We start from the raw sequence: 17,630 nt of genomic DNA, 5'->3' as shown, positions 1-17,630 counted from the left end.
TTCCACATACCCTTGCCCTTCCCACTAATTTATGCGAACAGTTGTGAGGACCTAGCTAAGCTCATCCAGCTGACAGTTACTGGAACTACAGTGCCACAGTTTTGTTTTGCCTTGCAGATTTTAAATTGGGCTACACTACAGCACTGTGAAATGAAGCTGCAGCAGTACAATTTAACCCAAAAACATTAGCACCAGAATGACTGAGGCATCCCCCTTCTCCAACAGGACTGTAAGTGCTCTTGTAATGAAAAAAATTCCAGAAATGCAAAACGTTAGCTCCAGTACAGCTGTTCTAATGAGCCCATCCAGGTAGTGGTGAGTAGGGAAAACCAGGATTTTACCTGCAGAGCCCTCTGAGTATTTGCAAAAGTTACCTGTAAAAAGTTCAATTTTTCAACCACACAGAAAGCAATATAAGTATTGCTGCTGGTGACATGAGCCAGGATTTTGGTAGATATCATTAACTTCACACCTAAAAGGAGTTAGGGGAAAAAAAATTGCCATTAATTGACATTTTCTGTAGCAATTTTCAACCAGAAAGTGACAGCTGTTCTGTTAGTGCAACATTAAGTCAGTTCTGTTTTCTGGAACTTCATTTCAGCATCACAACTACTGGGAACTAACTGTGCCCTTCCACCCAGAAGCATTTATTTTTGCAGCAAACTCCCTGTACTTGTACTTGTGTCATTAAGGAGGCTGGCTCTACCCTATGTTGCTTCCACTTTGAAAGCTCCAGCATTTCTGACTGGTTCTTTCCTAATGCAAACAGCAGCTGAAAATCACCATGATAAATCCACAGAAGGGGACTGCCAGTTTCCCGGGACACTTGACATCTTGCATTCCTCAAGCATCTGAGAGCTCTAATACCCTCAGGCACGCAAAGCACAGCAGCAACAACCCCCAGCCAGTTCAGGGACGGCTCCCGGCCGTGCCATTGCCACACTTTCACAGTGCATTAACAAGCAAATCCACAATGCCACATATGTTAATGTCTGCTAAAAAGGCTTCTCATTTCGGGACCTCAGCTTAATGAACAAATGGAATCCTGCAGTATTACTGTGGGGAAAACAATCGCAGAGCACGAGTGATGAAGGAATTCCTTGAGTGCTCTATCAGAAGGAATGAATGAAAGTGGATGGCAAAGTAAGGTATGTGCAAACCAGCTGCGGCAATTCCTCCCTTCCACCTCAGCTTCAGCAGGATAGCCCGAGCAATCAGTGCATGTCTGTGAGCCTTTGGCTCCACCAGGGCCCACTGCTTTGGAGAAGCAGTCCCAGCCTGTTTGCTATACCCTGAACTGCTACTCAGCTCTCAAGCATCAAGCAGTGTAAGATGGCACAAGCACAGTCACTTCAGGGGTCACACATCTGTTCCTTCTACAACCACTGCAAAGCACAGAGGCTGGGTTGGCAGATGGAAGATCTGCCCTTGGGGAGAAATAGGTCAGATATCAGAACATAACAACAGAGAAACAGATGCAATCTTTCTTCCCTGTCACACGGGTACTTTGCTCAAACACACCCTTACTAACTAAAGGTTCAGCTCTGTGAAATGATTCTCGTACATTAGGAGAGACAATCTTGCCCAGCAGGCTCAGGAGTGTAGCAAGGTCTCTGATGTGCAAGCCTTTGACAAGGAACACGACAAGCACACTGTCATGAGAAGCACAAAGTGGAAGGCTTGGGTTAAAGACTTTACTTGGGACACACCTCCTAGGTTTTTTGACTGTTGCAAGGGAAGAATTTTCTATAGTCTCTTTTTACATGTTGTTGATTAAACATGAGAAAAACAGAGAAATAGTGTTATATTTTCATGCAGTTAGTCTACTTACAGGTACTTACTAGGACTGCACTGTTTTTTTTAAAGTCAAGTAGATTTCCTCACTGTGACTGTTCTGTTTGTCTTACTGAAACCATTCACAATCCCTCTTGGGTCCCACACTATCTAGAATCATAGAAGAATTTCTGTTGGAAGGGATCTTTAAAGATCATCTAGTCCAACTCCACCCTGCAATGAGCAGGGACATCTTCAACTAGACCAAATTGCTCAGAGCCTCGTTCAGTCTGGCTCTGTTTCCTTGGATGGTGACTCTACCATCTACCAATTCTGTGGGCAAACAGTTCCAGTGTTTCAACATCCTCATTGTAAAAAATTAATTCCTTATACCTAGACTGAATCCACTTCTTTTAGTTTAAAAACATTGTCCCTTGTCCTATTGAAACATCTGTCCTCATCTTTCTTATAAGCCCCTTTAAGTACACAAAAGCCACATTAAGGTCTCCCAGAACCTTCTCTTCTCCAGGCTAAACAGTCCCAATTTAAACCAATTTTAGCTAATGGATAGTGAATAAGAGAGAAAAGGGAGCAATGAAAGCAGAAAGAAAAATTAAAATAACAGGCAGGAACTTGCACCTGGTATCAGGTGATCCCTGATACCAGGCTCAAGTTACTAATTAAGATCTGCAGCAAGCCCAGCACATTAATGTTGGTATGTTTAACAATAAGGCAACAGTTTGCTGAGAAATTTTTTTGAGTACACAGAAATCATCAACCATCAATTCCCCTATATAGTCCACAGAACTTTTTACCATCTGAGATATTTGCATGTCGTAAATACAATAAATGCACCTCTAAACAAAATTGATTACATGTACATATAGAAAAGTTTAGAAGTTACAAGGGATCAAAGTTTGTTTGTTTTTTTTCCTAATATCCATGGACTTCAGTGTGTCCTACAGTGCTTGCAAAGGGCACATAAGACCTTCTTGCCCCCTCCTTCTACACAAATCTTCCCATAGCAAGTCCTAAAACACATGAGACTCTATAGTCTGCTAAACCCTTTAGCTCTAAAAGATGCACTCCACAGAATTTCTCTCATTGTCCTCTGGAGTGTCTTTACCCCTACTGCTAGTGCACCACAGATTGCTTTGGCTTTCTTTTAAAAATCCTACCAGATGCTAATGACAACAAATTTTCTGTTCCTCTCTTGGTGCTCCCAAAAAGCTTTTGGATCTGTAGTTTAAAGAGATCACATGTGTGGGCCTTGGAGTGGAAAAGGGTTGGCAGTAGGTACTAAACTTTCTCTCTTGACACAGAAAATAACCCTCTGCTGGGGCTATAATTTATTGACACTAGGAGGTTTTATGGCACAAAGTTTAACCAGTTCTTCCCACACAGCTATTCTTACCCACTAACCTCATTAATCAGAAAGCCTTTTAAATGTCATCTAGTAGCAAGAATTAAGCAGTTGTGTTTTGCACATCATCTCCCTAGCTCGCTCTTTCATTTCCTCTTTTTCAACATTATCACATTATGTTCACTCTTCTTATTTGCTTTTCCTCTTCACAAAGCTCTTTAAACAGCTGCAAAGGGGGAGGGACCACTATGCTCACGAAAATTGCACTTTGCAGAGCGCTTCTGTCAGGTCCTACTGTCTGTTCCTTTCCAGGCATTTCATACCTCCAAGATTCAGGTTTGCTTTTACATCTCTTCCCTGTGCATCCCTGCCAACAGAGCCTATTGCCAGCTGTCTAAGCTGAAGAACAGTAATCTTCTTACTGCCATGAGGAAAATGTACACCCTCGTTCTCTTTGTGGTGGGCTCCTTTTGTCTGAATGGTAAGTGACCTTTTCTTTCTCCTACAGCTTCAGAACAGTGGGAGCTTTTGGGGGTAAGAGGTAGGGCAGTGACATGAGCTCACAGGCAATTTGCAACCATCACCTTGGGAGATTGTTGACTTTAAGAGGATGTATAAAATTATTTTAGTGTTGTTTTGAGCTTGTTTGGTATCAGCACATGCACTACGACGAATATGGACAGACAGGTTGGATATAAAATTACATAACTGTACGACATGACAATGATAATGACTAAATAACATCCCTTTAGATGCTCCCAGGATCATCTGTGATAGAAAAAGCACATTGTGCTGAAGGAGAAAAAAATGAACCATGACATGATCCATAAATATGACAGATCTCATCCTTCTACTATTATTTTCTCATGTTCCTATATTTTGCAAAGTTCATACTTCCTATTTTTTTTAATTAGAATGGAAACAGTTTAAATTAAGTTATCATATGTAAATATATGCTACAAAAACCATATATTTATGCCTTTTATACAAGAATGTTTCCCTCAGTCTGTCAGGATTTCTTGGATATGTTTTAGCCAGCACAACAGCCTGCCAGCAGCATGAAATAGGGCATTTAGGATGGGAGCATCTTCCCATGGAGAGGCTCCTCGGAAGTGCTCTGGGAGAAACTGGCTGAAATGAAACCAAGATCATCAGATCACACACTTCCCATTTTTGTATATTCATTCCACACTTGTTTTATTTCTTCCATCTCTGAAAGGCAACTTCAGAAAACATCTACTTTGTAACAAAAGGAGAGTGAGGGCCCACTTTAGATTTTTAAATTAAACACTTCTAAACAACTGAGTATTTCCTCTTTTTTTGGAATTAACTGCAGTGTAAAAATTAAAAATCTTTCAAATGCAGTAAATTCACTGCTACTTCCATTGGAACAAAAACATTCCAAATCAGCATGTATTCTTCTAAGAGGTTATGAAAATCTTTTTGCTTGAGAGTATGTTGGGAAGTAACAACATCATGAAGTAATTTCAGAGAAGATAATGGGACTGCTTCATTGCTGCTTCTTACTTGCTCTCTACTAATTACAGAGAGGAACTTGGTATGTCACTTATTGTGAGAGTAAAGGATTAAAATGGTAACACATGCTACAGTGCTACTTCTAAACAAATATTATTTCAATATTTATTATGAGAACTGAGTTCAGAGAAACACTAGAAATATGTCTTACGTTACATTTTGAAATGTAGACAGTAACAACAGTGAACGTGCCTGTATCTCTCAGCATTGGTCCTTATTCTTTTTTGTGGAAATCACTCCAACGAATTTGTTATTACACTGAAATCAAACAGCATAGCAGAGGATGTCTAGTTATTTCATTTTATGTATTTAAATTAGACTATGCAAAAAGGAACGTCTCCACAGCAGAGTGAATGAAGTCTGTAGTTTAGTTTCTTCTGCTGTGAAATTGGAAGCTGCTTGGTGCAATTTTTTTTAATGCTCATAGTCCCACAGAGAAAACAAACTTGCTGAGGAATGTGGTGATTGCTTTCCTTGTCACAGAGCAGATGTGTAGCATGTTCAGTGAAGCTAAAATAATTTCCTCTGCTCAGGATCCACCCCAATGGGCTTTATTTATTACTGCTTTCAGTACACAAAGATATTCCACTCTCAAATTAGGACTGCTTGATCATTGTTGTGAAAATAATTTGTCTAAAAGTATCAATCTACCGTCTGCAACATCTCTGGTGATTACTGCTATTTGGAAAAAAAACAGTTTGTGGGGGAAACTACACTTCCATTTCTTCCAACCCTGAGAGGAAAAAGAGACATTTCAAAGGCCTGGCTATTGTCACACAATGCACATAAAGATGAAACTGGATGCCTGGTAATTTTGTTCTCATTACTTGCCATTTGGTTTATATATAGATTGTTAATGGAAAGTAGACTGTAAAAATTAAACAAGAAACACTCATTTTTCGCCAGTATTTACAGAGATTGGTTTTAACAAGTTTTAAGGCAGTGCTGGGCTGACATCTAGTGGTGTATGATACAGGTTAGAGCAGCCCTTTTATTTCTGATTACAAAGTTACGAAGGCTGGAATTTTATAAAGGATTATCCCTAGTGAAGGAATGCCTTCACTAAGAACAGGTAATAATTTCTCAAAGGGATTCATTGTTGAATAAATATTTTTTATAATTAAAGTCATGGTTTGTCATTAATCCACATAAAGTTTATTAACAGTCAGTATTTGGAAATCTGAGCTGTTCTCATCAGACATGCAGACCCCACACCATGTTTGGATTTGCAGACCAGGCGACTGTGATTGCTAAAAGCAGGTTTCAGAGTAAAAACTAATTACATATCCAGAATTAGCTTTCTGCAAATATTCTACAGTTCCTGCTCCTTACTCCCTGTTCAGCAAATACTCTCTGTGCAGGAATATCCACAGACAAAGGCAGCAGTGCAGTCAAAACATAGTTAACAATTCAACCAAGAACTCACATCTTTGCTAACAGAATTCAGTGACCACTGAAGGAAACAAACCAACTGAGGATTTATTTATATTTGAATTATAGCCATATGTTTACATCACTTACATATGCAACAGTGGGAATGTCTACCAAAAAAATCTACTATAAACAAACCCAACATAAAACTCCACCAAAGAACACAATAAAAAAAACTTCTCTTTTAAACTACCACAGAACTTCTAACCTACCCTTATAACCACAAGAATATTAACTCTAGAACATGGCCCTCTTTTCTTCACAGTATCAAATTTAGCTTTTCCTTGATTGCTATACACAAGAAAACCAGTATCTGAAGCTTAGCAAGACTCAGCATAGCTCTAACTCTTGATAAGCTTTTGATTTGGCACCTTGCATTGAGAACAAATGTCATATTAAAATATCACGTGGTATAGGTCTTTTATAATGACTTGCAGGGAGGTACAAAGCAAGTGCAAATCAAAAAACAAACTGACCCAACAAACACAGATACATTCATCCAAATTTGTTTTCCCAAATGCCCTGGAAAGTATTTAAAAACCTATTATAAAGAACCATGCTATAGTTAAGTATAGGTGAAAAATTTGGGCTACCAGGCCACAGCCCATGCTGGTCTTAAAAGAAGTAAATCAAGCCTGGTGCTTACCTCAACCTTTCCACAGAGCTTGAGTAAAAGTTGTTCTTAGATGTGAAATCTCTGTTAGATAATCTTTCTTTTTACCTCACTCCACTTTCTCGCTGGATCAGAAACAAGAAGGCGTCTTAGGGTATTTTTTTTAACCCCAGTTGGATTCAGAAGAATTTCAAGTTAAAAGAAAGACTTGTTCAGCCTATCAACTTGCAGCCCAGTTCACAAGGAAATGTGGCGCCTTCTAGACATGCAGACAAACTTTGGCTGCTTATTTGATCCTGGTTTTTTGATGTCTGCCTTTCCCCAGATTTCATGGATATGCTACAACATAAAAAAACCCCATAGCAAATTAATGTACCACAAGTTTAAAATACTGCATGGCCAGTGTTTTTTACTGTGTGAAATTGCTCTGGGAAATAACGAAGCATGTATGCTGTAAGGATACTAACCTAATTTTTGCAATGTCTAGAGGTGAATTAGGTGAGCTGAATTAGGTGACCTTTTCTATGGAAGAGGTATTCTATCCATTGTATTAGAACTTGCCTTCACTAACACAGTAATTTCATCAGCATCACAATACAGACCTGCCCAACATGGAGCACAATGTCTCTGGCTCAGTTTTGTTGGCAGGATGTTACCAGGACCTTGCTCATCAGCATGGTCAGGTGGTCAACAGTGGTTTGAAAGTGCACTGGGGTGACTTTAAAAAGCACACAAAGAACATGAGAACAGAATAAACGACCCTGGGGTTGTGCCAAAAGCTGCTCTGCTCCACAGGGAATGTTCAGGCTTGTTTGATAGTAATCTGTATGATTCTATACTGTATTTTGTAGTCACTGGACTCCAGCTTCGGCAAAGATTTACCATATTTGTGCTAGTCCACAAATCAGGTTTTATTTCCACATAAAGTAAATCTAACATACTGCCTTGGGTTTTCAAATTTTGAAACAGAAACATCACTAGCTACCAAAGAGTCCCCAGTCATTAAAAAATTCTTTATGACTCCTAAAGCTTATCCCCTGGTTTTCTCTACATAAAGCAGTCTTTACATTTGTATGTGTACCTGCAATTCTGTCTCCTACTGCACTAAAGAGAGAAGTCGCAGCTGGACCCCTCCCTTTGCATCACAGAATAATTCTTCCCCTGCTATTAAGAGGATGGTTTGCTCCCAGTTTCTATTTCTGAGTGTAATCCCAAAAGTATCTACCAATTTGAGTTTCACATTTTATTGCAAAAAACCCTGAAAGATCTGCTTTGATCTGTGCTCTGTGAAGGACAGTCAACTTCAGCAGAACAGATACCAGTGCAAGCACCGAATCCTCCTATTCACACAAGTCTTTAGAAAATCAAAAGCTGTCATTATTTCCCAAAGATGATCTGATGCACAGATATTCTGTGAGCCCTACATCATGTCACTTTAGTCTCCCTTCCATAATCCTGTTTTGTGATGCTTTACAGGAAGCATGGCAGCAGATGCTGAAGAAAAACTAATGAACCACCTTCTGAGTCCTGACAGATACAATAAGTTAATTCGGCCAGCTGTCAACTCCTCCCAGTTGGTATCCATAGAACTGCAGGTTTCCCTGGCACAGCTCATCAGTGTGGTAAGTTCAAATTAGGCTATGCCTTTGCATTCAATACTACCTGCACAGCACTAATTAATAGTTATACTGGTATTGCTACATCTCTGCTCTCTTCTCATTTGTGTAACACTATTAATAGGCAGAGCCCATTTACGCAATTTACTGGTTTTATACTTCACAATGGAGCTACAATGGGGAAATCAGTCTATGCCGAAGCACTGAAGAACGGGGCCCAGATCTTCATTCAATACAATTCCATCTATCTAAAATTCAAAATCATTCCACTGATTTCAGTACAACTACTGTAAGTTACCCCAGGTCAGGACCTATCCTGGACAGTGCACAGCAGCAATGTGCACACCGTCCGCTATCAGTGGAATGGTAATCCATCTTCTACTGAAGTGCTTCAATGGCCTGAAAAAAGCTACAAAGCCACATCCAAATCACATGACATATCAGGCATATTAATAAAGAACACTGGAATGCTGTAAATAAAAACACACATTAGTTCTGGCTGGAATAGCTTACCATGGGTAAAACAATCCTCATGAAAGCAAGTTCTGTGGGTCTAAAAGACACTCTCACCCACAAGGTTAGTATGTGGTTGACAGTTATTCCAAGGTATAAACACATCTTTACTAAGAGAGGTTAACAGTAACTGCAGTGGGAACGAGAACCAGTATATAAGTGGGAATAATTTCCTGAACTGGGGCTTTCAATTCTGCTGCTCTCCCTGGATGACAGAGATGATATAGATGACTGCCTCCCCGTCAAAATTTGTGTAAGGGCTAGTGACAGTACTGCTGCAAACTTTTAGAGACATAAAAAATTTATATTCTGAAATTCAAGAGGAAATGAGAAAGACTCTGTTGGAACATAAGGGAAACTACAAACAGCTGAGGCTTCATACACCCATGCAATTGGATATAATATATATAGATACACAGAGATGTATATATATATGCACAGGATTCAATGCCATGTATACCAGATGATTCTAGTTAAGTGCTCTCTCTCCTGGGGAACTCCATCAGGACACAGACATGCATCCTTACATCCTGCACTACCACCACGAGCACAGTGTCCCCTCAGACTGCAGATACTGAGCATAAAAAAGGAGGTGTCTTTCTCCAGAGGTCGTGATGATCAACACCCTAAGCAAGGTAGATGAATGGGCAAAGACCAAGACCAGCACAGCTCAGTCCCTATCCCTCTATAGCCTCACTCTTCGACCAGAACAAAATTAGGCATCTTGTAGGCTCCAACAATCTTCAGGATCAGAGAATTAACTCATTCTCCAGCAGAAATCCTCCTGACAGATCTTCTACAGAGAGGTTTCTCTTCTGGGCTGCTGTCCAGAGACAGCAGTTCATAAAGCACAGTCTGCCAGCTGAGAGATTACATGGCAAACCTTACACCAAGCTCACACAACCTCATGTAGGCCTCCCTGATGGTCAGCTGTTCCTCCTGTTTCAAATCAAAGGTGGAGAAGTGGGGTGGGGTCGGGGAGGAAGCCAGCTTAGTGAGGTGGTGGTCATTCTTTCCAAATAACTACACTCACTCCTGCCATAACTGTTCTTGTTAAAGGGCATTTGGAACTCTACATTTATGGGGTTATTATTTATCATCAGTATGTGTACAAGACTGGCTATCATACCTCAGAGAAATATCTGTCTTGAAATACACTAGACAAAACCATGCTCAAAAACCCACTGAATAAATCTTATTACTGCAATAAAGTGAAACATTTTAGAGGCCAGTTTTTGTCTCTGTTTTTTCCCTGCAGAATGAACGGGAGCAGATCATGACTACAAACGTCTGGCTGAACCAGGTAACAAACCCACAGAGAAATGGCTCTTGCAAACCACAAATAAAACTGCTTTCACTCCATCACACTATTGTTCTGTTAGTGCTGGTCTGGACACTCCCATCACTACTGTACAATTCTTCTCTTAGGAGTGGATTGATTATCGGCTGGCTTGGAAGCCCTCTGACTATGAAGGAATAAATAAGCTGAGAATACCTGCAAAACACATCTGGTTGCCAGACATTGTGCTTTACAATAAGTAAGTAAAACTGGTGTAGTTTACACAGACAATGAACAAAATTTTAACCAAGGAACAAACATCAGAAACAATGAAGTAGGTCTGGTAAATTTTTAAAACTGAATTTTGTCACTTTTAGAGAGTAGCAAGTGTATCTAACTGGCCTACTGGGCTCAAAGATAATTTTAGGAACATCAGTTCTCTGGTTAAAGAAATTCCAGCAGAGCTGGAAGATGTCTGCAGCATGAGCAATTACAACAGAGGATCCATGACAAGGCTCACAATTGAGACAGATTTATATGAAAATAGACTGTATGGAAAGAATAAATTGTAGGTATAATTGGAGTTGCAAGAAGACATCTGGAATCCTATCAGATATCTTAGGGGTTGAGATAGTTTTGTCTCCTTCTTCCCCCACTCCTTCTTCTAGCACAGACCCCAGGACACAAATCTATTACAATGTTCATACATCCCATAACTCCAGTTCATTAATGTAGAAAGCCAAATTGTATTCCATTGTCATAAAGCATTGAAAAAAACATTCTATGAATACATAATAAATCTGTCAACATTTGACCCTGTTGCCTTATAGTACTGAGTAAAATATACTTTAGTTCCTCTTTCAAACAAATTGACTAATTAACAATTTTGTTTTGCTTTGGTTTAAGTCTCTAGCAAAACCTTGAAGTGGATGATAAACTTTTTTTTTATAATAATCAAAATTAATACTTTTATGATACTTTGAAAAACAATGAATTCATGAACACATGATGATTTATGAACATATACAGATGGAAAACCCAGGAAGTTTATATATAACTGAGTTAAGTCCTTGGAATCCTACTACTGGAAACCAGATTTGATGAACACTTAAATCTAATGTATTAGTCACAAAATAATTCAGCCAGTGGATTAGGATGTACTTTGCCTGCTCAAAGCTTGTTCTGGTAAATTGTGCCTCTGCCCTCTGCTTCTTTTTGCTACTGGCCAAGCAATACCATTTAATAGTTTGTAAAAATAGAAAGGAATCATTGCAAAAGGTTTCTTAAATGCACAGGAACAAGCCTCACTCTATTGGATTTCTACATTAGTACAAAGCTTCAACTAAATTTTAGATGAAGGACAGCTCCATGTAACCTCCTGCTGCTGAAGCAGAGTTTCACAGGCACCAGTCAGAATTTGAGGTGCTCAGGAAAACACAAAGCATGTCCCCATGCCCAAAGCTCTGTCTGTGGCCTGTGCAGAGGGCTCTGAGAGTGCAGCCCAGCCTCTTCTCACCACTGAGACAGCGCAGTCAGCACCAGAACTCACGTACTCCTGCCCCAGGATTCTGCCCAGCATATGGCATGGCACGATGGCAGAGCTAACTCAGGGAGTACAGATATGTCAGAACGAATATACAATTCATTTCTCAAAAGATAGCTGTTTTATTGGCAATGAACTAGCAACCCCTATTAGTGGCTGTAGCCACTCACTCCCACATCTGGTTGTTTCACTGTCTGCTTGAATTAGCTGCAAACGTCTCATCTCAGCGCCAGGCACTCATTGCCTCCCCCAGGTCAAATATAACTGATTCAGATACATGTGCCAAGCCTTAGATACTTGTAGCATTTCCCTGCTTAGGAAAAAAAAAAAAAATCACCCTTAGCACTGAAATAACTATTTTCCATGATGCCTTGTCAACAAACACTACCTTGGGATACTTAATGACTTAAACAGCCCTACCTTGTTGGCCCAGACTATTGGGCCAGAGAAGATACTACTGACTGATAATCATCTTTTCCCTAAGGTAAAGGGACCATCAGAACATACAGAACATAGAAGAGTCCCCTGGTGGAAGTTCAGCAGTTGGAAGAGATACAAAGCCAAGATTATTTGTGGGCACTAAGAACGCCGTGGCTTGTCTGCTCTGGTTTTGTAATAAGTAAACATTAACTGGAGTGATGCAATAAATTATAAGCCATATAATTACATTTCCTCTGCCCACACTTTCCCTGCATTTCTAACTAATGCTGCTCATCCTTATTTCCCTGTCCAAGTCATTTAGGAGTGTTGCTCTGTGTTCTTAGCAGTGGCTATGTTCCAGATCAAAGGTACCTCCGTTTTCACATAGGATGGTCTCATTTTTGCTTAGCCTTCAGAGATATAGGAAGCTTTAATTACTTGAACAAACATTCACAAAATACATTTATTTCTTTGAATGAAACAGAGGTGTGTATTTGGTATTGAATAATAATTTTATAACTTTTTTTTCCTGTAAGTATTGGACCAAAAATCAGCTCTTTGACTGGGAGAAATGCATACATTGATCTCCCCATCAAATTATAGCTCCCTACAGCACAGATTTCAGAATAATAGTATTACTAAACATTGATTCTCAGAACAACTTGGGCCCACAAGATCAAGAATGTCAGACCTTTTCTGTTTTGATCTATATTTTTCCTCCTAATATTTTATCACTTCCTCCCCTTTCTCTTTTCTCCTCTCATTAGTGCGGACGGCACATACGAAGTCTCGCTGTACACAAATGCCATTGTAAAGAACAATGGAAGCATCCTCTGGTTGCCACCAGCCATTTACAAGAGTGCCTGCAAGATTGAGGTGAAGCATTTCCCATTTGACCAGCAAAACTGCACCCTCAAATTCCGGTCCTGGACATACGACCACACAGAAATTGATATGGTGCTTAAGACTTCCATGGCGAGCATGGATGACTTCACACCAAGCGGAGAGTGGGACATTGTAGCACTCCCAGGAAGAAGGACTGTAAACCCTCTGGACCCCAATTATGTTGATGTGACTTATGACTTCATTATTAAAAGGAAACCACTTTTTTATACCATCAATCTTATCATTCCCTGTGTGCTAATTACATCCTTAGCCATCCTAGTATTCTACTTACCTTCAGACTGTGGTGAAAAAATGACTTTATGCATATCTGTGTTGCTTGCCTTGACTGTGTTCTTGCTGCTGATCTCCAAAATTGTCCCTCCAACATCTCTAGATGTTCCACTGATTGGGAAGTATCTCATGTTTACAATGGTTCTGGTGACCTTCTCAATAGTTACCAGTGTCTGTGTGCTCAATGTCCACCACAGATCTCCAAGTACTCACACTATGCCCCCTTGGGTAAAGCTGGTTTTCCTTGAAAGACTCCCAGCCTATCTGTTTATGAAGCGCCCAGAAAATAATTCTCCACGGCAAAAGCCATGCAAATGCAAAAAGACAAAAGCAGAGAATCCTTGTATGGAGCCATCTGACTTCTACAAGAACTCTACTTATTTTTTGAATACAGCTTCTGCCAAAAGATATGATATGAAAGTCTCTGAGACACTTGACAATGTCAGTAGTCATCGAGATTTTAGGTTAAGAACAGGTGCGAAATTTTCTCCTGAAGTGCAAGAAGCAATTGATGGAGTCAGTTTTATAGCAGAGCACATGAAAAGTGATGACAACGACCAGAGTGTAAGTAAAAATGAGACATCCCTGTCCTTCCAAACTTCATCTTCTGTCCTCCTTGGTAACATGCTATTCCTCAGAAAGCATATTTGAACTCTAGCTATTGTCAAGATTTTAGAGAGATTCTAGATATAGCACGTAAAAGGAAATAATTTATGCCATTAATGAACAGCAATTTGATAACTGCAAATACTCTCCTGATAAATAACACGGCTACTTCTACAAAAAGAGTTTGCTGATTGCCCAGTAAGTCATGAAACACTCTTAAAAAAGCTTTGTTGTCACATTCAAATGGTGATTGGCAGGGGAAGAAAACAATATTCATTTCCAGGTTAGAAATAGAATATTTTTCACCACAGTGACTCAGTAAGACTGTGATTCAATCCATGGCCAGGCCAAGTTCGTCAGAAACAATGTACCTGCAGCTCATGCTCATTTACCTGACCAAGCACAGCAGGAGGATTTAGCAAAATTGGTAGAAGCCCTTTGCAAACACCCTCTCTAGACTAAGGCAGCTGTCTGTATGTTGCAAACATCATGGGTAGGATGAAAAACCTCAGCAGAGGTGACACTTCTTTCATTATTTATATATATACCAGACTCATCACTGCTTAGGAGAAATACTTTATTTAAGCTGTGCTGCTGCTCTATTCCCATAGCCCTACTCACAGGCCACCAACTAGCACAATAGAGCTGATAGAAGCACTGTGAATAATGCTTGGGAAATTCAGGTGGGTCACAGGGTTTTTTTTAGACAAGTGCCCACAGCTGGGAAAAATCATCCTCATACCAACCATTGTCCTCTCTCTAATCCAGACCACAGTGAGACTCCAGGTTCTCTATTCCTGTTGTGCTTCCCCTCCCTCAGCCAAGCAGATTAAATAAAGTCTGGTTTCTGATCTTGCAGCAGTCCCTAGAGAAGCATGCTGTTGAGTAGTTCATGTTTTCTATTAACTGAAATTACTGTCAATGTAAATAAAGAAGTTCAGCTATTAACATTAGACATGAGCTTGTAAACATTGAAACTGACTGAACAGAAGCTGACTTCATAGTGCAGGAAAAGGTTTTCTAATTGCTCAGAAATTCTTGCAAGGATGTGTTGCACACTAAAGGATCTACAAAGCTTTCACTTGATAGTAAGAACAATTTTCAAGAGCATTTTATATATTGAAAATCCACTTATTGCTTTTCACATAGTGGAAATATCACTCTGATATTACATATAATTTTTCTAGATTCATAACTTTATTCTCTGCTTCCTTTCCTCATCACAACAGTCTGATAACAACTGTTCATGTACATTTATATGGTCTGACTGCAGAAGCATTCAATTCCCATTAGCAACAGTGGAAGTTGAAAGTGTGCACCGAAGGAAAAATACGTAATGGTCTAACATCAGACATGATTCAACTGACAAGGATGATAAAGTCACTGATGTGAAGACATCCCCTGTGTAACGAGAATCAATGAGAGAGGAAAAATTATTCCTGAGATGCAAATGAAGATTGATATATTTCCCCTTTAAAATAATAGCCTAGTTGGTCATTTCAAGCTGAGACAGAATCTAAGGCCATGACATTCACAGAAAGCACATGCAGGGCAAAAAGGGGTTTTAATAAAAGCAGCAATATTAACATGCATTAAACCCCATGAATAAGATGACTGCTGATAAGAATTCTGAAGCTAACCTTGTTTAACAACAATAAATACCATCTATTTTTGCCCACTGAGATTAATAGAATTTACAAACTAAAATTGAAGAAAAAAATTCCTTAATTGGATTATAGTGTGGGTCCTTCAGGGCTGGCACCACACCAGGCAGCCACACTCAGTATCTGATGTATCTAAGCAAGCTAAGAAATATTTACTGTATTTTTCTTCACTGCTCAGACAGGTTGTAGGAGAAAAATCCCTTACCAAGTCTAAAGCCAGTTAATTCCCTGAACCTTGAGATCAGTTCCCTTTTATTTTGATTAAAAAAACCTCAGCATTAGCAAGAGGAAGACTAAAAGAATATGACAAATTACTAATATCTTTAATTGGCTTTTTCTTCCAGGTCATTGAAGATTGGAAGTATGTTGCCATGGTAGTGGACAGGCTGTTTCTCTGGATATTTGTCCTTGTTTGTGTCCTAGGGACTGTTGGATTATTTCTGCAACCACTTTTTCAAAACCACACTGCTGCCATAAACCCTTAGCTATTATTTAAAATTGTCAGTACTTACACAGACATTTGGTCTCATTCTGCTCTCAGTTCCCCTTTGTTAACTCCACAGAGGTGCCAAGTGACTTGCACTTACATCCCTTAGAGTAGAGAAAAGGAAAGTAGAACTTGACTTACTGGGATAGGAAAAAAAGCAAAACAAAGAGAAAACTGGTTTGTTTGGGTTTTTTTAATTGAGTCCAGTACTTCTGGTGATAGCTTGCTGAACATTACAGTGAAAGATTTTTACTGTATAAGATGTCATGCTGGCATCATCATAATAATCGTATTCTTATTAATTTTAAATATATTGTCTTAGGAAGGATATTTTCTTTCCTTAGAATACTGCAATTTCCCGATTAAAAAGAAGCAAAGAAGGTACTGCTGTGAAATTTACTTCCTTCAAATGCATCAAAATTATTTGTGTCTGATTTATAAAGAGCTTTGCAAGTAGGTTTGATACATCTGAATTGAAAACCAGAAACACTTCCGAGGTAACCACTGAAAGGTTTCTCACCTTGCCATCTCTGGTAGCCAATGGATCAGCAAAGGCCAAATTAATGTATGATAAACATGTATATAATACTCTGTTTGATGATGAAATATAAATAAAACATAAAACTTTCCTTTATATAAATTTAATCCTCAAATTTCCTGCAAGTTTAACAGCTCATGTATCTGGGGCACAAACACACTTTAATGAGTCTAAGGCTACAAGCACAGGAAAGCAATGGTGAAAAGTAGCAAGAATGAGAGGACATGTGAGCACACACAGGCCTGCATGTTTTCTAGAGAGATTTTAATCTGGATTTAAGTATAACCCTCAATAAACCAGCTAGGGAAGCACATAGAGTCTTAAAGTCTTTGGCAAAGGACAGATCGAGGCCCTAGACCCCCATCACAGGACAATCCCACCACAGTTTGTTCCAGGTAACCTGCAAAAAGAGAAGTGGGCTCCTGTCACTTTTCAAGTTAAACCAATCTCAGTTTTTTCTTGGGGTTCTGTGAGGACACACAACAATTGTATCACCATTGGTAAGTACAGCTAATGCCTGGTGAACAAACATGAAATCCACTATTACTTGCGAAGGGGATTTGAGGCTCACCTGTCCCAAGGGGATTAGTTGACACCTAAACCTGTGTTCTTCAACAAGCCACAGCTGAAGACAGTTCCAGCCCTTCTTGCCTTCATTAAGACCAAGCTACATTTTTGCCTAGACTGCCGTTCCCAGGCAGCCTCAGATAAGGACATAGATTTAGCTGTGCCAAACAATTGCTCCGAGCAGCTGCAGGGCTGCATTCACTCCCTCCCAAACCCCCTGCACCAGTGGCACCCCCCACCCCTGAGGCCTGGGAGGGCTCCCCAGGGCTGAGCACTTCAGCAGGGCTGGGTGCCCGGCAGCCTGAGAAGATGGGGAAAAGTATCACAAGTGGGGTGGGTGAGGCTGTCTTCAACCCCACCTTAGAAGAACAAGGGGTTCACATTGTCACCCTCCCTTCCATTCCCCTTCCTCTAAGCACTGTGTCCCTGACACAGACAGGGCAGGGAGGTGAGGGATAACTGTAGGGCTGCCTGCCCTAGTGATGCAGGTACGCCCTGGGGTCAC

General features: G+C 39.9%; 1 protein-coding gene across 1 annotated transcript; it reads left to right on the top strand.

Annotated features, from left to right (window-relative positions):
- Positions 1-3,375: 3,375 nt before the first annotated feature.
- CHRNB4 (cholinergic receptor nicotinic beta 4 subunit) lies at positions 3,376-16,660 on the top strand. The gene is made up of 6 exons (XM_030281195.4): positions 3,376-3,617; positions 8,193-8,338; positions 10,104-10,148; positions 10,274-10,383; positions 12,855-13,827; positions 15,878-16,660. Exons 1-6 carry the CDS (start codon positions 3,563-3,565, stop codon positions 16,016-16,018), a joined length of 1,470 nt encoding a protein of 489 aa, XP_030137055.4. The 5' UTR covers positions 3,376-3,562; the 3' UTR covers positions 16,019-16,660.
- The last annotated feature ends 970 nt before the right edge of the window (positions 16,661-17,630 follow it).

The sequence above is a fragment of the Taeniopygia guttata genome, chromosome 10, assembly GCF_048771995.1.
Source record: "Taeniopygia guttata chromosome 10, bTaeGut7.mat, whole genome shotgun sequence".
Lineage (NCBI taxonomy): Eukaryota > Metazoa > Chordata > Aves > Passeriformes > Estrildidae > Taeniopygia > Taeniopygia guttata.
The sequence above is the reverse complement of the archived record's forward strand: the minus strand, read 5'-3'. Positions and strand labels throughout refer to the sequence as shown.